The sequence below is a fragment of the Rana temporaria genome, chromosome 11 (assembly GCF_905171775.1).
Source record: "Rana temporaria chromosome 11, aRanTem1.1, whole genome shotgun sequence".
Taxonomy (NCBI): domain Eukaryota; kingdom Metazoa; phylum Chordata; class Amphibia; order Anura; family Ranidae; genus Rana; species Rana temporaria.
Window position 1 is genome coordinate 157,229,553 of NC_053499.1, and position 23,252 is coordinate 157,252,804.

Here is a 23,252-nt window from a genome sequence, read left to right on the forward strand (position 1 = left end):
TGACTCCGAAGAGAGGTTGAGAAACGCGGCCCTGGCACATTTAAAGCCACGACTGACAAATTCTAGTGCCCTAGCTCTGCTTGCGCACATAAAAGGTTGCGTCTTGATCTGGCTGTCGTGAGCTTTCAGTGTTTGGAGGTCAGAGCGATCTGTCATGTCTCGGTACGTATCTCAGCGGAAGAAGAAGATAATTGAAGTTTTATCGGGTTATTTTCTCCCCAAGTCACAGCTGTGGTATTGATCACTCAGCATTTGCAGTGCAGACTGTCTCTGGGCCCGCTGTACCCGCCTGCCAATCGTCTTCCAGCAGAAACTGTTTACATAAATCCTTGTCCACCCCCCCGAGCTCTGCCGATTGGTCCCCTGTGATAATGTCCTGGCTTCATTACAATAAATTCCTCGCTAATATCATATCCCCGTCTCCGCTATTAGATTTACTCCCCGTCGCCGGCAGAGAGAGGAGAAAATTAATGATCTGCTGGCCGAGTATCGTCATTCCTGGGCGTTTTAATTGTATTGTCCATCCTTGTGTGATACGTCTTCCAGGTTCCTGAGTAGCCTTCATATATAAAGAGCTTTGTTCTGAAAAGGATTCCGCGTTTTATCTCTGGGGCTGTCCAATCAATACGGCAATAACCGGGGCGCTTCATTGTTCTCAGCTGGTCATCATTCTATTTCTTCACCAATTTTCCTGCCTTTCAACTGGCCTAAAAGTATCGGTACGCAGAGATGACCGCTCCTTTGGTCATGTTTTAGCTTTGTTGGTATTAAAAGCCAGTATTGTAGGATCATCAGTTTTCCACATAGAATTTATTAGGTGTTGGGTAGAGGTCGACCGATATATCGGCCGATATTTGGGCGTTTTGGAGAAATCGGCATCGGCCGATTTTATTCCAAATTAGGCCGATATTTAACATGGCCACTAGCAGTGCCACAGCTCCGGAGCTAGGCCGAAGCCGCGGCCTTTCCTGATGCTGTGACCACGGCTTCGGCCTAGCTCCGGAGCCGCGGCCATCTTGGTACACCCAGCGTGGCGGCCCTCCTCTCTGTTTACACCCACAGAGGAGGAGGGGCCCGCGCTCGTGGGACACACACCGCTCTCTGGTGTCTGTACTACGGGGGGGGGGGGTCTGTACTGAGGAGGGGGGGTGTCTATACTGGAGGGAGAGGGGGTCTGTACTGAGGGGGGTGACACCATTTTTTTTTTGCGCCAGTGCCAATTGGTGCCACTTGCCGTCCAGTGCCATCTGCCAATGCCACCTGCCAGTGCCAATACCAGTGCCACCATCCAGTGCCAATACCAGTGCCACCTTCCATCCAGTGCTACCTGACAGGGCCAACTAAAGCCATCAGTGCCATCTGCCAATGCCAACCAGTGCCATCTGCCAGTGCTAACTATTGCCATCCAGTGCCAATTAGTGCCACCTGCCAGTCAGTGTCACCTGTTAGTGCCACCTCCCAGTGCCTATCAGTGCCATCTGCCAATCAGTGCCACCTGCCAGTGTCAATTAGTGCCACCTGCCAATCAGTGTCATCTGCTAGTACCATCTTTCAGTGCCATCCAGTGCAACCTGCCAGTGCCAATAAGTGCCACCTGCCAATCAGTGCCTTCTGCTAGTGCCATCTTCCAGTGCCACGAGCCAGTGCCACCAAAAAAAAATAAAAAAATCGGCCGCAAAAATTGGCATCATATATTGGCCATCGGCCGCCCCGATTTCTAAATATCGGCATCGGCCAGAGAAAAACACACATCGGTCGACCTCTAGTGTTGGGTGTCATTATACCTGTACGGTGAAGATTCCACAGTGCTCAATCAACGTTCAGACTTTGCATCCTGCTATGTGGGAAGGGGACACGTGACGTATTGCTCAGTCTATGTGAACATTCCATAGTTAAAGGGTTGGTTCACCTTTACAAAAGAACTGCCCATGTAGATAAGGGGACCCTGTAGATAAAAAGGCCCGGATTCACAGACATTGGCGCATATTTATGCCGCCGTAGCGTATCTCCTTTACGCTACGCCGACGCAGCACTGAATTCACAAAGCACTTCCTCCCAAATCTGCACTGGGTTTCTCAGGCGTAAGTGGAAGTGGGCGTGAGCCATGCTAATGAGGCGTGACCCCATGCAAATAATGGGCCGAGCGCCTGATAGATACGTATTGCCAACTGCGCATGCGCCGTCCCGTGGGCGCATCTCAGTGCGCATGCTCACAATCACGTCGGAACAACTGCCTAAGATACGTCAGATCACTGCCTACAGCGTGAACATAACCTACGCCTAGTCATATTGACGTACTACGTAAAATACGCCAGCTTGTGTTCCCTGGTGCAGCCCTTTGCATGGATGCTGCTGAGTTACACCTCCTTTATGGGGCATAACTTTACGCCGGACGTATGACTTTACACGCACTGCGTCGGACGGACGTACGTTCGTGAATCGGCATATCTCCCTCATTTGCATATGTGAATAGAAAATCAATGGGAGCGCCAAATACGTCCAGCGTAAATATGCGCCCACTCTACGCCGGCGTAGGCAAGTTACGTCGGTCGGATGAAGCCTATTTTCAGGCGTATCTTAGTTTCTGAGTCCGGCGCACAGATACGACGGCGCATATGTGCACTTACGCGGCGTATCTCGAGATACGTCGGCGCAAGTGCTTTGTGAATCCGGGGCCAAACTCTCCAGCTCTGATTTAAAGTTGAATAACGATCTTGCATACTTCCCGAAGCCTGATTGGAATACTCTTAGGACGTTGCTAAGTGAGTCCTTGTCATTACTGCTTACCTCCACCATCACAGGAGGGAGCTCTTTGTCAGATTCGAAACCTTCTCACATGCTCTTTCCCTCCCCTGATGCAGTAGCTCTGACCTCAGTGTTTGAAAGCTCGCTCCTGTGATGGAGGAGGTGAACAGTAATGACTAGGCCTCACTTAGCAACATTCTGGGAGTATTCCAGCCAGGCTTCTGGAGGTACATAAATGGCCTACACCAGGAGTCTCCAAACTTATCCGAATGGCCAGGCTTTGGGGGGGGGGGGGCATATTGGGGCAAGTGGGATTCGAAAATTCCCCAATGTTATTTGGGTTAGCAAAGCCCCATTGTTGGTTTTAGTGGGGGAAATAGTGCCCCATTGTTGGTATCTGTTGAAGTGGCGTCCCATTTTTGGCATCATTTGGATAAATGGTGCCCCATTGTTGGTATCAGTGGGAGAAATGGCGCCCCATTGTTGGTATCAGTGGGAGAAATGGCGCCCCATTGTTGGTATCAGTGGGAGAAATGGCACCCCATTGTTGGTATCAGTGGGAGAAATGGCACCCCATTGTTGGTATCGGTTGGAGAAATGGCCCCCTATTGTTGGTGTCAGTTGGCGAAATGGCGCCCCATTGTTGATATCGGTTGGAGAAATTGCACCCCATTGTTGGTATCGGTTGGAGAAATGGCGCCCTATTGTTGGTATCGGTTGGAGAAATGGCGCCCCATTGTTGGTATCGGTTGGAGAAATGGCGCCCCATTGTTGGTGTCAGTTGGCGAAATGGCGCCCCATTGTTGATATCGGTTGGAGAAATTGCACCCCATTGTTGGTATCGGTTGGAGAAATGGCGCCCTATTGTTGGTATCGGTTGGAGAAATGGCGCCCCATTGTTGGTATCGGTTGGAGAAATTGCACCCCATTGTTGATATCGGTTGGAGAAATGGCGCCCTATTGTTGGTATCGGTTGGAGAAATTGCACCCCATTGTTGGTATCGGTTGGAGAAATGGCGCCCCATTGTTGATATCGGTTGGAGAAATTGCACCCCATTGTTGATATCGGTTGGAGAAATGGCGCCCTATTGTTGGTATCGGTTGGAGAAATGGCGCCCCATTGTTGGTATCAGTGGGAGAAATGGCGCCCCATTGTTGGTATCAGTGGGAGAAATGGCGCCCCATTGTTGGTATCAGTGGGAGAAATGGCGCCCCATTGTTGGTATCAGTGGGAGAAATGGCGCCCCATTGTTGGTATCAGTTGGAGAACTTGCGCCCCATTGTTGGTATCAGTTGGAGAACTTGCGCCCCATTGTTGGTATCAGTTGGAGAAATGGCGCCCCATTGTTGGTATCAGTTGGAGAACTTGCGCCCCATTGTTGGTATCAGTTGGAGAACTTGCGCCCCATTGTTGGTATCAGTTGGAGAAATGGCGCCCCATTGTTGGTATCAGTTGGAGAACTTGCGCCCCATTGTTGGTATCAGTTGGAGAACTTGCGCCCCATTGTTGGTATCAGTGGTATACACACTGATACCAACATCTGAGCGCCACAAATGAAAAACACAATTTAATTCATTTTTAATACACAAGCAAACTCGCACAAACACAATCGCGGGACGCCCTTCGCCAAAAATAATTTCCCGAACTTCTTTTGGGCGACAGGTGTCCCGCGTTTCTGTTTGCGCAATTTCACCGCGATTCGTCCAGCGACAATCGCAGCAAAATCGCGCCGCCATTTGAGTGCCATTAAAAATAATGGGGATCCCAAGGGTGTCCAGCGTTTTTCGGCAATCCAGAGCGGAACGCCATAGTGTGGATGACGCTTTGGCCACAATAGTCGCCTATAATAATACAAAAATACCGACTGGCCGTTACATTTCTTGCCTGAGGGCTGCGTGTGCGCCGGAGAACTCCGGATCAATGCGCTTGCTTTAGGTCCTTGTGAAAGGTGCGGCTAGGGATTGGATGTTTGCTGAAGCCCCTCCCCCTCTGTCCTGGTACAATCTCTCCTCATCTGTGCTCATTGAATGTAATTTGGAGATGGGGGTCGCTCGGGGTCAATGGCGGGACACAGATGAGCGTCTTATCCTGCTCATTACAGAGGGGTGTCTGCTGGCTGAAGAGGCAATTTATCTCCATTTCATTTCAGTGTCATTGCACATTCGGTTTCCTATAATCCCTTGTGGTTTTCTTATCGCAGATGGCAAAGCCGGCCTGTCAGAGGACTCCAGAGCTCGGGACATCGGTGACCCCGCAGACTTGACCCTCCCTCCCGAAATGCCAATACTGATTGACCATCACGCACTGAAGGATATACTTGGAGCACCAAAATACGAGATTGAGGTAAAGGACCTTGGCCAAACCTCGCCATCTGCAAATACTTTTTTTTTTTTCTTAAGAGCTAATTAGTTGACCTTTCCCTTCACCTGAGATTAGAAGTGACCGGGGATATTAGAAGACGATCGTTTACAGTCTGATGGGAAATGATCGGCTTGTCATTTAGGACTGAACTCCAGGCAAACGGCTAAATATACACAAAATACATATAGCTAGATTCATGTAGGGCGGCTCACTTTTGAGGCGGCGTAGCGTATAGCAAATACGCTACGCCGCCGTAAGTCAGAGAGGCAAGTGCTGTATTCACAAAGCAATTGCCTCCTAAGTTACGGCAGCGTAGCGTAAATGGTCCGGCGTAAGCGCGCCTAATACAAATGAGGATGAGGGGGGCGTGTTTTATGTAAATTACTCGTGACCCGACGTGATTGACGTTTTTTATGAACGGCGCATGCGCCGTCCGTGGACATATCCCAGTGTGCATTGCTCTAAAGTACGCCGTTCCGACGTGAACGTAAATTACGTCCAGCCCGATTCGCGTACGACTTACGCAAACGACGTAAAAAGATAGGCCTGTTCCGACGTCCATACCTTGCATGGGCTGCGCCACCTAGGGAGCAGCTTTATCTTTACGCCGGCGTATCTCTAACGTAAGCGGCGTAACTAATTGCGACGGGCACACGTACGTTTCTGAATCGGCGTATCTAGTCATTTGCATATTCTACCCCGAACTCAACGGAAGCGCCACCTAGCGGCCAGCGTAAATATGCACCCTAAGATACAACGGCGTAGGAGACTTGCGCCGCTCGTATCTTAGCCTAATTTAAGCGTATCTGGTTTCCAGAATACGCTTAAATTTACGACGGTGTATCTGCTGATACGCCGGCGTAACTGTATCTGAATCTGGCTAATAGAAAGGAGCTGCCAAAAGATTTGTATTGCTGTCCATCCAGTTCTTAGAATTATGGTGCTCTGACTAGGGTGACCACGTGTCCCGGATTGCCCGGGACAGTCCCCGCGTTTTGCAGGTCTGTCCCGGGTACCTTTATGCCAGGACAATACAGTGTCCCGGAATGAAACTGACACAGACACACCCGGGGGCCAATCTTATGCCCTCAAAAAGGGCCGCCACATCATGGCTTTACTCACTGACAGTACTTGTCCTGACCTGGAATGCCTGGAGGAGCACAGTCCCCGCCCCCTGATTGTAATTAGAGAAATCCCGCCTCTTGTGTCCAATCACTGTGCTGTGATTCGTTACAGCACAAGCTGATTTTTGGGATGGGGGGGGGGTGTCCCTGAATGGTAGTTTGGAAATGTGGTCATTCTTCTTTTCACTTCCTCATTGTTGGTTTTTGCTCAGAAGTTGCTCTATTTCTTCTCTGTTCTGTTCACTTCCTGCTTGTCTGATTGTTACTGACCACCGTGATGGGAGGCTGTGACGTGCTCACCCCCTCCTGGGAACTACATCTGTGTGGCAGGACGCTCTCTACGTGTTAGAGACTTCAAGGAGGTGTGACTTACTGGGCGTGCCGCAATTCATACTGGGAAATGTAGTTCTTACATGAACGAGCGCCGCAAACCAGGAAGTGAATGAGAGAACAGAAACTAGAATGCCGGAGGTGATATAGATGAAGGAATTTAATAGGTATTTACTCGTTTTTTAACAGAATCATTACACTATTCTGTCTGTCTACCTTGCAGACATTCATTTTAGTCAATTTTTTTTTTCCTTTAGTGACCCTTTAAAGCAGGGATATGCAATTAGCGGACCTCCAGATGTTGCAAAACTACAATTCCCATCATGCCTCTGCCTTTGGGTGTCATGCTTGTGGCTGTCAAGATTCTTGCTATGCCTCATGGGACTTGTAGTTCTGCAACAGCTGGAGGTCCGCTAATTGCATATCCCTGCTTTAAAGCATTATTAAACCAAAATATCATAATATATTGCAGCTTACCAATCATTCAATGTAGTGGCTGCACTAGTTTTTAGCTTTTTGTTTATTTTTTTAAGGCTTTTTTCACTCCTGTAATAGAGTGCCCCCACTCTGGGTGAAGGGGCACCTTTGGACAGCAGCATTGTCTGGGGGAGGGGGATGTTAGATGTACTAGTAGATTTAGATACACTAACAAATGGAAGCCCAACTATCTAGCACTAGAGTCATACAGCTGCTAAGCCGGCCTCCCCCTTTCTGCCCAATCACAGAAGCCTTTGTATTAGGTAAGCTCATTCACAAAATACAAAGGCTTCTCTGAGTGGGGAGGGGCGGGCATAACTGCTCTGTGTGCCTTTCTCTCCTCTCTCAGCCCCGAGTGTCATCGCCATTGCCATGAATGTAGCCCCGCCATTGCCATGAATGTAGCCCCGCCATTGCCATGAATGTAGCCCCGCCATTGCCATGAATGTAGCCCCGCCATTGCCAGGAATGTAGCCCCGCCATTGCCAGGAATGTAGCCCCGCCATTGCCAGGAATGTAGCCCCGCCATTGCCATGAATGTAGCCCCGCCATTGCCAGGCATGCACCCGCCATTGCCAGGAATGCACCCACCATTGCCAGGAATGCACCCACCATTGCCAGGAATGTAGCCCCGCCATTGCCATGATTGTAGCCCCGCCATTGCCATGAATGTAGCACCCACCATTGCCAGGAATGGTCTCACGAGCGCCGAAGATTAATTACAGGAGAATCTCCTGTTTACACAGCGGCCTCTTTAATAGAAAGTCCCGCCTCCTTTGATGGACAGAACAGTCGTCCAATGGCAGCGCGGGACTTCCTATTACAGAGGCCGCCCGTAAACAGGAAATTCTCCTGTGTGTGTACGGCGGCGGCGCTCGTCCCGCCTCCTCTTTGTCCCGTTCCAAGGCATATACATCTTTTTTTGCCCCGGCGCTGGGAGATCATCGGGGGGGCCACAAAAGATATATAGGTCCAAATAACCCGGGGGGGGCACTCAAAACCGGAACATGGGCCACAAATGGCCCGCGGGCCGGACTTTGGACACTCCTCGCATATATGACCATGATATAAAGAACACGCAGGCCTTGTTCACTGCCGCGTGTTTGCGAAGCATTCAGTGTGTACCGGGAAAGCGCGCAGTCTTGTGTGCGTTCCCGACACGCATAGGTGTGAATCTGGCCTAAAGCCTGCGGTTGTCATCTCTTCTGTTATTGAGCTGAAGGTATCCTATCAGGTTTATGCAATTCCCAAATGCTATGAGGAACCGTCCCGGGAGAATTCCCGGATATTATGCCAGACAGACACATTGCAGAGGAGTCCTGTGGAATAGGTGAGTCGGCTCCCACGAGAAGGCCCGCGGCGGGCATCCTCCGTCTGGTCTCTTGCGGCGCAGACAATGCAATGCATTTGGGGGGGGGGGGGGGGGATTGAGAATACGTGACGCGACACCTGGAAGAATTATTGTATCAACAAGGGAAGTCTGCTGGCACGATGATGAGAGTGAAACTACTAAGCGGATTAAGGAGTAAAGAACTACATCCGAAACAAGCGTCCTTTGTACCCTGACTCCGGGGCGGCCTATTATAGGAGTCCCCCCCACCCCCCCTGCCTGCAGGGATGATATTGTTCTTCTGCCACATGACAGGGGACTCCAGTGTTGACTTGCTGCAGAAGAACAATGGAACGAGCGGATACACTGACAGCGGAGGGAAGATGAATAGATGGGCGGATTCTGCCTTTCTGTGCTGGAAAATCTTCAAATCCTCCGGCTGGCACTGGTTGGGAGGTTGTCTGAGCCTGTAAAGCCGGAGCGCAGGGCGCATTATACTCCATTGTGCTTTGGAAATACACTCGCTTTTTTATTTATTTTGCTTTTGTCCTTTTGTTTTTATTTTTGATCCATTTACATGTGTTTTTCACATATACATTGTAGCCAGGGTTCACTCCCTTAGTGACAGAGTTGTGCTGCATTACTGCGCATGCTGGAGGCACTTTTTCTGTGTATCTTTTTGTATCATAAAGCTTAACCACTTAAAGGAAAGGAAAACAAAAATTCACCTCAATGCAATCTATGCATTAAGGTGGAAAAACATCTGATGATGCGTCTCCCCCCCCCCCCCCCCCCGAGCCCTCGTTTTACTTACCTGACCCCTCGAAAGTCCCGCCCTCTTCGCCGCTCAGTCTGGCCGCTGATTGGCTAGAGCGGATGGATTGAGCGCAGCGCAGCCATTGGCTGGCACTGCTGTCAATCACATCCAGTGACGCGACGCGCCGAGGGGGGGGGGGGGGGCGTGTGATACAGTGAGCGGCTATGGCCGCTCGCTGTATCACGGGAGCGCGCCCGCAAGGACTTATCACCATGCGAGCTCTCTCACATGACTGTGGTGAGTTCTTGCGGGGAGGACCAGAGACAGCCGCCGAGGGACCCCAGAAGAGGAGGATCGGGGATACTCTGTGCAAAATGAACTGCACAGTGGAGGTAAGTATAACATGTTTGTTATTTTGAAGAAAAAAATAAATTCCTTTAGTGACCCTATAGGCCCCTTTCACACGGGGCGGATCAGTAATGATCCGCCCCGTGTACCTACGCTTTCTCAGCGGGGATCGCTCCGTTGATCCCCGCTGAGGCGGCGGATGACAGGGCGGTCCCCGCACACTGTGCAGGGACCGCCTGTTCTTTTCTCCGCTCTCCCCTATGGGGGGGATCGGATGAACACGGACCGTCTGTCCGTGTTCACCCGATCCGATCCGCCAGACGGATGGAAAAGTAGGTTTTTCCCCCGTCACACTTTGGCAGATCGGAGCGGGTCGGATGTCAGCGGGCATGTCACCGCTGACATCTGCGGCTCCATAGAGGAGCACGGAGCGCCCGTTCAGGTCTGCCTAAAAAACTGGCAGGCGGACCTGGACGGGCCGCCCGTGTGAAAGAGCCTTTAAGGACCGAGCATCTTTTTCAGATGTGGTGTTTACAAGTTAAAAACATATTTTTTAGTTTTTTTGGTAGAAAATTTCTTAGAACCCCCCCAAACATTATACATTTTTTTTTCTAACACCCCTAGAGAATAGAATGGCGGTTGTTGCAATACTTTTTGTCACACCATATTTGCGTAGCAGTCTTACAAGCGCACTTTTTTTGGAAAAATTACACAGTAAAGTTAGCACAATTTTTTTTTTTTTATATTGTGAAAGATAATGTTACGCCGCGTAAATTGATACCCAACATGTCACGCTTCAAAATTGCGCCTGCTGGTGGAATGGCGACAAACTTTTAGCCTTTTATCTCCATAGGCAACGTTTAAAAATTTCTACAGGTTGCCTGTTTTGAGTTAGAGGAAGTCTAGGGCTAGAATTATTGCTCTCGCTCTAATGATCGCGGCGATACCTCACATGTGTGGTTTAAACACCGTTTTTATATGCGGGCGCTGTTCACGTATGCATTCCCTTCTGCGCGCAAGCTCGGCAGGGGGCTTCAAAAATATATATATATATATATACCGTATTTATCGGCGTATACCGCGCACTATTTTGCCCTGAAAATCAGGGCAAAATCGTGGGTGCGCTGTATACGCCAATACCTGCTTTCCCGCCACGAGTTTGAATACTGCGCCGGCATATACCGAGCGCAGTACACTCGTGTATCTTCGGGCAGTCTCGGCACTTCTCGCGCTGACGTCCTGAGCGTACAGGACGTCGGCGCGAGAGTTGCCGAGCCTGCTCGACGATACACGAGTGTACTGCGCTCGGTATATGTCGGCGCAGTATTCAAACTCGGCACGGGAAACGAGCGGGGGGGACGCCGCAGAAGGACGCCGGACCCGACAAAAAGGACCCCCGGAAGCCGCAGAAGGACCCGTACCCGACGAAGAGGACATGCGAAGCCGCAGACGGACACCGGACCCGACGAGGCCGCCGATGGACGCCGCGCAAGACACCAAAACTGTAAGTACAAAAAAAACGTTTTTTCCACAGGATTCGGGGCAACATTAGGGGTGCGCGGTATACGCGGGAGCGCGTTATACCGCGATAAATACGGTATATATATATATATATATATATATATATATATATATATATATATATGTATTTTACTTTATTTTTTTTCTGTTTTTTTGGGTCACTTTTATTTCTATTACAAGAAATATAAACATCCCTTGTAATAGAAAAAAGCATGACCGGTCCTCTTGAATATGAGGTCTGGGGGTCAAAAAGACTTCACATCTCATATTTACACTAAAATACCATTAAAAAAAAATGTCCCTTTTAAGAGCTATGGGCGGAAGTAACATTTTGACGTCGCTTCCGCCCTGTTATGGTATGGAGACGTGTGGGGGTCGCCCTCCCCTCACTCGTATCCATACCAAGCAGGAGAGACGACCCAATCGCTACCGACGGGCACGAGAGAGGGGCGGGAGGCCCCTCTCCTGCCACTGATAATGATGATCTTGTGGCGAATCCGCCGCAGAGACCACCATTATTGTAAACCGGACCGCCGCCTGAAGACGAGGATATCTGGGTTATAGCAGCAAGCTGCCATAACGGATATCCCGCTTCAAAGTGCCAACGTTTATAGTCGTGCGGCGGTCCGGAAGTGGTTAAATGTCGTCTCCACCCAAATCGGTTTTGAGTTTTTCAGGATTGTTGACGGGCTAAAGCTGAACTCCCGTCTTCCCTTCAGTCTGACAAAGTTGTACAGGCTTCTCTGCTGTACTGACATAGCTTACTCTGTAAAGTCTCGTACACACGATCGGATTTTCCGACGGGAATTGTGTGTTGACAGGCTGTTGCCGGAAAATCCAACCGTTTGTACGCTCCATCGGACTATTGTCGGATTTTCCGCAGCAAAATGTGGGATAGCATGCTTTAAAAGTGAGAAGGGAGAGCCAAGTCTCTCGCTGGATCGTGATGGGGCTCGGGTAAGTATTGGGGGGAGGGGCCGCTGCACAGAGAAGGTATTTTGTTTTGTTTTTTTACCTTCATGCATAGAATGTATAAAGTTATAAACCCAAAGTGTGGGATTTTCTTTTCACTTTTAATGATAATGGTAAACAGGACAAATAGAGACTCTCCCTAAGGGATACCGCAATAAAAACCGACAAGGTGTTCCAATCCATTTGCACTCCAAATGAGTCAGAGGCGGGCTGATGATATTACACAGGTATTAAAATTCTTCCAACGCGTTTCGCAAGACCATGCTCGCTTCATCAGGGGTAGATGCGCGTGTAGTACCATCTGTAGGGGGTATAATGAACCAAATGAGTATCAACACAGAGATGGCATTGACCCTCTTGACTAATTGTCACGATACCATCTCTGTGTTGATATTCATTTGGTTCATTATACCCCCTGCAGATGTACCACATGCGCATCTACCCCTGATGAAGCGAGCATGGTCTTGCGAAACACGTTGGGATACTTTTTTTGCCTGTGTGCTTTGCAATTTAAATTTTATACCATGATATACGTGTAATGACATGTATGTATTATTTCAGTGGCTTGGCTATGATTCATGTTTGTTTGCGTGACAATTTTTATAAATTTTGAGACCCAGTCGATTGTTGGCTAACCGCGTTCACCTCATTTAAAGTCCCGGGGCGATCTCCTGTCTTTTGTTGCATATATTGGGATGGAGGTGGTTTGGCGGGTGACACCAGACCCTTTTACCTTTTTGTCTTCCTGTTTTCATTGGAGCATTTTGTCCGTCCCTGTAGGTGTTTGAGAGGCTGAACCAGCCCGGCGTGGCCATTGGCCTGGCCTGGACTCCGCTGGGAGGAGAGATCATGTTCGTGGAGGCCAGCCGTATGGACGGGGAAGGACAGCTAACCCTCACCGGACAGCTGGGCGACGTCATGAAGGAGTCGGCTCATCTCGCCATCAGCTGGCTGCGCAGCAACGCTAAGAAGTATCAGCTGACCAATGGTAAGCAGGAACCTTATGATGACTGGGGGGGAAAACGGGGACTAGCAGTAGCAAAGTCTGATTGGCCACTGGTGATGTTCCACCCCTCTCCCAATCTTAACCACTTAAGGACCGCCGCACAACGATATGTCGACAGAATGGCATGGCTGGGCACAAGGGCGTACATGTACGTCCCCTTTAAGAACCCAGCCGTGACCGTGGGACCCGCGGACACGATCGCCGCCGTTGTCGCGCGATCGGGTAACAGGAGCTGAAGAACGGGGAGAGGTAAGTGTAAACAAATCTTCCTCGTTCTTCTCTGTGGCTTGTCACTGATCGTCTGTTCCCTGTCATAGGGAACGGCGATCAGTGACATCACACGTCCAGCCACGCCCCCCTACAGTAAGAAACGCACACTTAACCCCTTTAGCGCCCCCTACAGGTTAACCCCTTCACTGCCATTGTCATTTTCACAGTAAACAGTGCATTTTTATAGCACTTTTCGCTGTGAAAATGACAATGGTCCCAAAAATGTGTCAAAAGTGTCCGATGAGTCCGCCATAATGTCACAGTCATGAAAAAAAAATCGCTAATCGCCGCCATTACTATTAAAAAAAAAAAAAAAAATTATTAATAAAAATGCCATAAAACTATCCCCTATTTTGTAAACGCTATAACTTTTGCGCAAACCAATCGATAAACGCTTATTGCGATTTTTTTTTTAAATTTTTTTTTTACTAAAAATAGGTAGAAGAATACGTATCGGCCTAAACTGAGGAAAAAAATGTTTTTTTATATATTTTTGGGGGATATTTATTATAGCAAAACGTAAAAAATCTAGCTTTTTTTATTTTTTTTAAATTGTCGCTCTATTTTTGTTTATAGCGCAAAAAATAAAAACCGCAGAGGTGATCAAATGCCACCAAAAGAAAGCTCTATTTGTGGGGGGAAAAGGACGCCAATTTTGTTTGCGAGCCACGCCGCACGACCGTTAAAGCGACGCAGTGCCGAGTCGAATAAAGGGGCCAGGTCCTTTTTCTGCATAATGGTCCGGGGCTTAACCGGTTAAAGTGATCGTTTTTTTTTTTTTTTTGTGCAAGTTTGACCTCTTGCACACAATACTCCTGTTTAAACATCTATTTTTGCAGGCATTTTTTTGTTATGTATTGTCGCTCAATTTTGCACGCAATGCACAAAAACGTATTCTTGCTTTCACAATATGTTAATGGTGATTACGCGCAAATGTGCGCATTTGCGTGCATGAGGCTTATATTACTGACCATGTGCAGATTTTTCTATTTTTTTTTTTTTACTGAAGAATACACGCTGCTTGTTTTGCGCTTCTGTGTGCGCAGGCACATTACAATTAATGGGCCGTATTTTAGCTCAGAAAAAAATACAATCTACTGAGCTTTTTCAAGCTGCAGTGCGCAAGAGGCCTAACTTGATTTTTAGGACAACTGCGTTAAATTGCATTTTATTTTTCTGCCTGGCCAGATTTCAGTTTTCAACCTCTTCTCCTCCCAATGCCCGTTCTATGATTTGTGCGTCTCGCAAAATGTTTTTCTGTTCTTTTGAAGTTTGTGTCTCAGAGACGTGCGGTACATCGACGACGTATCCTGTGACATGACTGCCGCATCCTCCTCTTCTTCTTCTTCTCTTTCAGCGTCTGGCAGCTTTGATCTCCTTGACAACACCGACATTCATCTGCACTTTCCAGCTGGGGCCGTCACAAAGGATGGTCCGTCTGCGGGCGTTGCCATAGTAACCTGCCTTGCCTCGCTCTTTAGCGGCAGGCTGGTGTCTTCAGATGTTGCCATGACTGGAGAGATCACATTGAGGGGCCTCGTCCTACCTGTAAGTCGCATGGCGGGGAAGAGGGGTATTCATTCATCAGTCCCTAACCAGGTTAATGTAATCTTCAGTTGCGTTTTGGTTACAGTAAGTCGGGGGGTCTTGAATAAAAAAAAATTACGGGGGTCCAGTTGGTAAAATTTTCTTCCAGGCAGATGTCCGAATCTTATGTTTGCACTATAACACGTCATGGCCCCCTTTTACATCACATCCTATCCTTCATATCATAGCATCTACTTTACATCACTGTCCTCAGTCCCCCCCCCCTTTTACTTCCAACTCCCCCCCTTTACATCACTGTCCTCAGCCCCCCCCTTTTACTCCCAACTCCCCCCCTTTACATCACTGTCCTCAGCCCCCCCCCCCTTTTACTCCCAACTCCCCCCCCTTTACATCACTGTCCTCAGCCCCCCCCCTTTTACTCCCAACTCCCCCCCCTTTACATCACTGTCCTCAGCCCCCCCTTTACATCACTGTCCTCAGCCCCCCCTTTTACTCCCAAGTCCCCCCCTTTACATCACTGTCCTCAGCCCCCCCTTTACATCACTGTCCTCAGCCCCCCCTTTTACTCCCAAGTCCCCCCCTTTACATCACTGTCCTCAGCCCCCCCTTTTACTCCCAACTCCCCCCCTTTACATCACTGTCCTCAGCCCCCCCTTTTACTCCCAAGTCCCCCCCTTTACATCACTGTCCTCAGCCCCCCTTTTACTCCCAAGTCCCCCCCTTTACATCACTGTCCTCAGCCCCCCCCCTTTTACTCCCAACTCCCCCCCCCCCTCTTTTACTGTCGCTCAGTCTGGTGCTCTGTCAATATCTCCAACCTGTCAGAAACTCCAACCACGTCACTTCCGGTTTATTTAAAACCTTAGTAATCTGAGAATTCGACGAATTGGTGGTTGGACACAACACTGACAACCGAATAATACAGTCCGGTACAGGAAGACTGAGCTGTGTTGACAGCACGGCGGCTAACGAGGACAAAGTTGTTGCCGCCTCGGAGGCAGCCGTTTTGTTGGCTAGTATCGTAGTGGGCGTAACAATCTCCGCTCATAATATCCTGCACCGGACTCTATTTGGTTGCCAGGGTTGTTATCCAACCACCAATTCGTCAAAAACTTCAATTACTGCTGGTTTTAAATAAAGCGGGGGTTCACCCAAAAAAAAAAAAATTCTAATATTACATTGAGCCGAGTTGTGATAATGACATTATGCTGGCTGTAGGTCTAGGAGATCTACGGCCGGCTGACTGGTACAGAATCCTCAAAGTCACCAAAGAAATTACCATTTAACATGGCAGTCTATGGAAGGGGGTGCCCATCTTTGAAAAATCGGTGCTCCCCGGCCGTAGGTCCCCCAGACAACAAACTTTGCACACTTGTAGAGGAAGAGTGGGGCTACATGTGTTCTAAGGTAGGGGTCCAGGGGACCTATGGACAGCCAGTACCGAGTCCCCAAAGTCCAGGAGATCAGGCACAAAAAGGTGACTCGAGTATAAGCCGAGGGGGGCATTTTCAGCCCAAAAAAATTGCTGAAAAACTCGGCTTATACTTGAGTATATAATGTTTGGGGGTTCTAAGTAATTTTCTAGCAAAAAAACAACAACTTTCTGTTATAAAATGTATTTAATAAAGAAAAAAATGGCAGCATGCAGTAGTAGTAGTGTGAGGTTTGGCCTTAGAATATTGTCCTCCTCTCACCCATGTGGTGTCGGCCATGAGCCGCGGGTGATGTAAATCCGGGGGAAGCCGTCTGTCTGGTTCTCATGTCGTCTCTCCTTCCAGGTCGGTGGCATTAAAGACAAAGTCCTGGCGGCGCACAGAGCTGGACTGAAGCGGGTGATTATACCGCAGAGGAACGAGAAGGATCTAGAAGAGATTCCGGTCAACGTCAGAAGGGATCTGAATTTTGTTTTCGCGACGGCCCTGGATGACGTCCTGAACGCGGCGTTCGATGGAGGATTCCTGCTGAAAAGCGGGCAGGAGCTGCTGAACAGTAAACTGTGATTCCATCTCTCACTCTACACAGCGGAGGGATCTCTTCTCACATTTCTTCTGCAGTTTGCACCTTATTTTTATTTTTTTTATTGCGGAAGCAGATTGAAAATTGCCTGTACTGCTGCTGGTACACAGCGCCACTCACTGTAGGCAGGGCCGCCAAAAAGAGTGTACCGGGCCTGCTGTAGCAGTGCGAAGGGGCGCAGGGACAATTACAGAGCAATGCACGGTGTCTGTGTGTCTCGCTCCAGCAGCTGAAAGCCAGTTTCTCCCTCTCTCCCTGGCTTTCAGCTGCTGGAGGGAGAGACACAGACGCAATGCATTGTTCTGTTATTGTTGTCAAGTCAAACTGCACCCTGGGCTGCCCACATCTGATTTCCCCCCATGTGCCCGGGGTCGTCGTTATCTCCGCAGCGCCTCAGGCTACCCTCTCCAGCTGCTGCAGGGGGCTGAAGAGTGGAGGAGGAAGGGGCGGGTAAATGTTTAATTTACCGAACCCTTGCTTTTCTGAATTGGACACAGTGAGCAATTCGTAACAAGCGCACCTGTGTCTGTTTATAACAGCATAGTAAACTGTGTTTACTATGCTTCGGTTTATGAACGAACAGGAGCCTCTCTGTGCAACTGAGGCTACAGAGAAAGGATATGAAGAATCTGTGTCCTTGATTGCTTTTTGTTGTCTCAAAGGTGAGATGTCAGGGGTCCAAACTCCTCCCCCCTTCAGCGTTGTAAAAATACTTGAAAAAGAAAGTCATTTAAAAAAAACGTAAACTATAAAAAAAAAAAAATTTAATTGACAAAAAATTTATTAAAAAAAATTGGAAAACATCATTAAAACATTTTTTTGAATAAATTGGGGGGGAGGGGGAGCGCTTTAATCGGTCTGATATTCAAAACATTTAGGCTAAATTTCACCTTTAATTTACAGATACGAAAAGAAATGAAGCACCAATATAAATGGCTAACAATTTAAAGAGTAAAAAGTGAATGTTTAATTTTCCGATTTACATGAAAGTGAAATGTAATCAGAAAACTTAATAATAATAAATGTCAGTACTGTTCATGTTTATGTACTTGTTAATTACATATTGATTGCTCAGAGGAAAAAAATGTACAAATAATTATTTTAATTAAAAAAAAATTAATCTAAAACAACTTTTGTTTTATCTTTTTCCCCTGTGGTCAACAATATACATCTCTCTGATTTTTCTCTATCACAGAAGCTGGTTTACCTCAATAGAGGAAGAAGCTCTGACCACCACTCTACAAAAAAGGAACACAAACCACAGATTAGCCATCACATGACTACAAAATAAGAGAGTGTGTATGTGGGGGGGGGGGTAAATTTAGGCAGATTTCAAAAGGATCAACACAAAAAAAGATAAAGTTAACTAATTGCTGGTGATGGTACCATGGGATGGAACGTTGGTGATGGTACCTTGGGGTGGGACGTTGGTGATGGTACCTTGGGGTGGGACCTTGGTGATGGTACCTTGGGGTGGGACGTTGGTGATGGTACCTTGGGGTGGGACGTTGGTGATGGTACCTTGGGGTGGGACGTTGGTGATGGTACCATCAACAATTCCCCTTCTGGATTAATAAATTTAGTCTGTATGTGGAGGGACATTGGTGATGGTACCTTGGGGTGGGACGTGGTAATGGTACCATGGGGTGGGACATTGGTGATGGTACCATGGGGTGGGACATTGGTGATGGTACCTTGGGGTGGGACGTTGGTGATGGTACCTTGGGGTGGGACGTTGGTGATGGTACCATGGGGTACGATCAATAATTTACCTTTGGGATTAATAAGGTATTCTGTATGTGGTGGGACATTAGTGTTGGGATGACTTTCCAGCTTTGACTTGTGTAGGAATGCTCTGTGCTCAACACAGTAACTTTAAAGAAAAAAAAAAAAGCACTCAAGTCTCAAGGAAAATAAATAGGAAAAATAATTTCATGACTTTACAGATGGACCTAAACGTGTCATTTTTTCCATTGGATGGGTTGTTTCCTAACATTTCTTCGGGGGTTTATGTGGCCGGTTTCAGTGGAAATATAACTTGGTTGTGTTTTTCTAAACTCTTAAGGATGTAAATGGAGGCGCTGTATTCTATGAATCGAGTGGTGTGTAGAATGTGGGAGTGGTGTGTAGAATGTGGGAGTGGTGTGTAGAATGTGGGAGTGGTGTGTAGAATGTGGGAGTGGTGTGTAGAATGTGGGAGTGGTGTGTAGAATGTGGGAGTGGTGTGTAGAATGTGGGAGTGGTGTGTAGAATGTGGGAGTGGTGAGAACTCAGAGGTTTCATCAGGATTTTTGGCCATGCGTTTTGAAGAGTAGTGTAAACTTATTCTTATGTGTGGCTAAAAAAAAAAGGCATGACAGAGCCGGGACCGGCCATTAGGACGTTTCTGGACTACATAGAAGATTTGTACTTTAAAGTGGAAGTACACCCCGAACTCTGAATGACATTTTAGTTTTATGTTGCTGGTGGTGACAACAGTCCAAGCCTGTGTGATGTTTGTATAAATAGCCACTTGTCTCTATTGAAAGCCCAGATGACAACACAGGGGTGTAATTGGGAGCCAGGGGGCCAGATTCAGGTAGGGAGCGCGTAACTCTGTGTGGGCGTAGCGTTTCCTATTTACGCTACGCCTCCGCAACTTTGACAGGCAAGTGCAGTATTCACAAAGCACTTGCTCCTTAAGTTGCGGCGGCATAGCGTAAATTGGCCGGCGTAAGCCGCCTAATTCAAATGTGGAAGAGGTGGGCGTGTTTTATGGAAATTATTCGTGACCTCACGTAAATGACGCTTCGAACGAACGGCGCATGCGCCGTCCGTGAACGTATCCCAGTGCGCATGCTCCAAATCACGTCGCAAAAAGTCAATGCTTTCGACGTGAACGTAACTTACGCCCAGCCCCATTCACGGACGAGTTACGCAAACGACGTAAAATGTGAAAAATTTGACGGCTGTCCGACGTCCATACTTAACATTGGATACGCCTCCTATAGCAGGGGTAACTTTACGCCGGAAAAAGCCTTACGAAAACGATGTATCTTTACTGCGACGGGCAAGCGTACGTTCGTGAATAGGCGTATCTAGCTGATTTACATATTCTAGGCGTAAATCAGCGTACACGCCCCTAGCGGCCAGCGTAAATATGCAGTGAAGATACGACGGCGTAGGAGACTTACGCCGGTCATATCCTAGCAATATTTAAGCGTATCTCAGTTTGAGAATACGCTTAAATATACGACTGCGGAGATTCGGACTTATGACGGCGTATCTACTGATACGCCCGTCGTAAGTCTTTCTGAATCTGGCCCAGTGTTAACCTTTACAAGGGGGAGGGGGGTCTCAACCAGGACCTTTAAGCTGCAGTCACACTTTGTTGTAGTGGAAACTAGCGTTCCCACTCTTCATTTTGTTGGAGGGGGAAGTCAGGCAGAACATGGTTTACACTTACCTCTGCCCGTTCTTCAGCTATGACCCCGATGGCGGGACACCGGCGGCCCAGTCACGGAGCACAGGACGCGGTCACGAGCGCGGTGGCGTGCTCGCGACCCTTGGCTGGGCTTCTTAAAGGGGACGTACCTGTACGTCCATGTGCCCAGCCCTGCCATTCTGCCGACGTATTTAGTCGTGCGGCGGTCCTTAAGCAGTTACTGTTGGGATTCACCCAGATTACCTGGCCCAGCCTCTGAGCAAGCCGCTAAGAGACTGAGGCTGAGTTCACACTATTGCAAATTGGATGCGGGATGTCGGCATCCAATTCTCAATAGCAGGAGAATGTGAAGGCCTCTCTATATCTCCGGTGCAGATTTGCACAGGAGCCCTTGTGCATCTTTTGGTCCGTTTTTTAGGTCCGAATTCAGGCTGAAATGGTGGTTCAGGACGGCTGCTGGGAGCTGCATCGGCATCCAATGTGAACGGAGCGATAACCAGCCCCCCCACTACAGCGCAGAGAGCCGGTGACTGACAGTCTTGGTTCAGAGCAGAGAGGGAGGAGAACTGACCAATCAGCAGTGTTTGATCACTCAGTTCTCCATGTAGAGGCGGTGTTTTTTTTTTTGGGGGGGGGGGGGGGGGGGACCCGTACTACTCATGTAGGGGGAAAAAAAAAAGTTAAACACCAGTTTAAGCCATGCAATAGCCTAAAGTAGAACATTGCCAAAATCGAATAGTAATAAAATGTGTCGCTACCTGATCAGCAGCTGTGGAATAAATTCGCTTCATTTTGAGTTCTGACGTTCTTAACGCTCGTTTACCTTTTGGTAATATATTGATCGCACCTAAAGAAAGACGTAATTTTTGCATAGAACATCCACAATCTTTATATCTGCACACCAACTAACCAGCACCTTTATCTCTACAAAAGACAATAGAATATGTAACAAAAGACAGAGGAGATGTAATTCCATCAGGGAATGGTGGACAGCCAACTGCACAGAATTGTACAGACGTGACCCGCTGCTGCATTATTCATAACAAAATGTTACCAACCTCCAACCCGCTGGAAACATTATTCCATGAGTACCAATGACTGCATCTTAAAGGGGTTGTAAAGGTTCGTTTTTTTTATTTTTTAAAGAGGTTCCTTTAACCATTTAAGACCCGGACCTTTAGGCAGCTAAAGGACCCGGCCAGTTTTTGCGATTTGGCACTGCGTCGCTTTAACTGACAATTGCGCGGTCGTGCGACGTGGCTCCCAAACAAAATTGACGTCCTTTTTTTCCCCACAAATAGAGCTTTCTTTTGGTGGTATTTGATCACCTCTGCGGTTTTGATTTTTTGCGCTATAAACAAAAATAGAGCGACAATTTTGACAAAAATGCAATTTTTTTTTTAAACTTTTTGCTATGATAAATATCACTTCCTGTTCCTCCTCAGTAAGCTTGCCCCCATCATCCGAGCCGTTCTGGCTGGGGGGGGGGGGTTAATCAACGTGCTCGCCTCCTCCCTTGGGACTACATCCCTGTGTAGTCCCTGGGGGGGGGGGGTTAATCAACGTGCTCGCCTCCTCCCTTGGGACTACATCCCTGTGTAGTCCCAAGGGAGGGGGCAAGCATGCTGACCAACCCCCAGCCAGAATGGCTCGGATGATGCGTCTCCCTGCAGGGATGTAGTCCCAAGGGAGGGGGCGAGCACGCCGACTAACCCCCGGCCAGAACAACTCGGATGATGGGGGCAAGCTTACTGAGGAGGAACAGGAAGTGAGAAAGGACAAAAAAAAAACATTTAGAAGGGAAATGGAAGGAACACAATGCACAAGCTTAAGGGAACCTATTTAAAAAAATAAACAAACCTTTAAAGTGTGTATGTCAAACAAAAAAAATATGCAGCAGTAAATGTATACAACACACACATTTCCCGGTTTTATTATAAACCCCACACAAAAACACATTGAGCTTCTAATTTCCTGTTGGAGTCAATAACACAGTGGGGGAGGAATTACTAAAACTGGTGCAGCTCTGGATTGTAGCCAATCGGCTTGTTCAATGAAGCTTTGGCAATAAGCCCCTCCAACATCAGCGTGATTTGACATTTGTCAAATTGTAGCCTATTGCCACCAACGACACCATCCGAATCAGTGCAACGCCACACCAATTCCTGTACTACGGGGGGGGGGGGGGGGCGCGAGACAACGACTGGGACTTCAATAGACATCGGTCCATGAATCCGCCCCGATGTCTGTCAGATTGGCGCCCGCGCCCACCTCCCTCTCCCCCCCCAGAACTCACACTGAAATGCAACTTTAAAATAGTTATGCGTTCAAACCCGCCCTCGGTGTGAACGTGGCCTAAAACCTGGAAGCCGATTGGTTTGTATGCCGAGTTGCACCAAATTTTGCACTCGCCAGTTTTAGTAAGGCTGGGTTTTAGAGAGGCACGATTCTGGCTAAAATGAGAATCACAATTTATTTATTTTTTGCTTAGAAGATATATCACAATTCTCACTGCATAATATCTTTCACTTTTTTTTTTTTTATTCATTGAAGTGTATTTTTTCCCAAAAAAACTGCATTTGAAAGACTGCGGGGCAAATACAGTGTGACATAAAATATTGCAGCAATTGCCATTTTATTCCCTAGGGTCTCTGCAAAAAATATATATAATGTTTGGGGGTTCCAAGTCATTTTCTAGCAAAAAATATTGATTTTAAAGGTAAGAAACAAGTGTCGGAAAAAGATTTACTTCCTGCATTTACACACAGAAGTTTGATCCAAGGAGGAAGTTAGTTACAACGTTTCATGTTAAAAACTTGCCTGGATAAAGTCTCTCCACTTGTTAAGTGAAGGAATCGGCAAACTCTGCCTTGGAGATCGTCGGGGGGGGTTTGAATTGAGATTTATTTTTTTTAACGATTAATTTTGCTGCTCCAGTTTGGTGTCCTGTGCACCTTTTTCCCTAAATTTGCACTGAACCACACCCAAAAACACACAGGACCCTTTTCAAATTTGCACCCCT

At 47.9% G+C, this 23,252-nt stretch overlaps 1 protein-coding gene across 1 annotated transcript in view; it reads left to right on the forward strand.

The window, feature by feature from the left end:
* The window catches only part of LONP2 (lon peptidase 2, peroxisomal), a 133,062-nt gene extending 115,129 nt beyond the window's left edge, over window positions 1-17,933 (forward strand). Inside the window, exons 12-15 of the mRNA XM_040329509.1 lie at window positions 4,947-5,089; window positions 12,747-12,954; window positions 14,600-14,790; window positions 16,569-17,933. Coding sequence (XP_040185443.1) covers window positions 4,947-5,089; window positions 12,747-12,954; window positions 14,600-14,790; window positions 16,569-16,790 — 764 coding nt within the window. The 3' untranslated portion in view covers window positions 16,791-17,933. The remainder of the gene's footprint in view (window positions 1-4,946; window positions 5,090-12,746; window positions 12,955-14,599; window positions 14,791-16,568) is intronic.
* The last annotated feature ends 5,319 nt before the right edge of the window (window positions 17,934-23,252 follow it).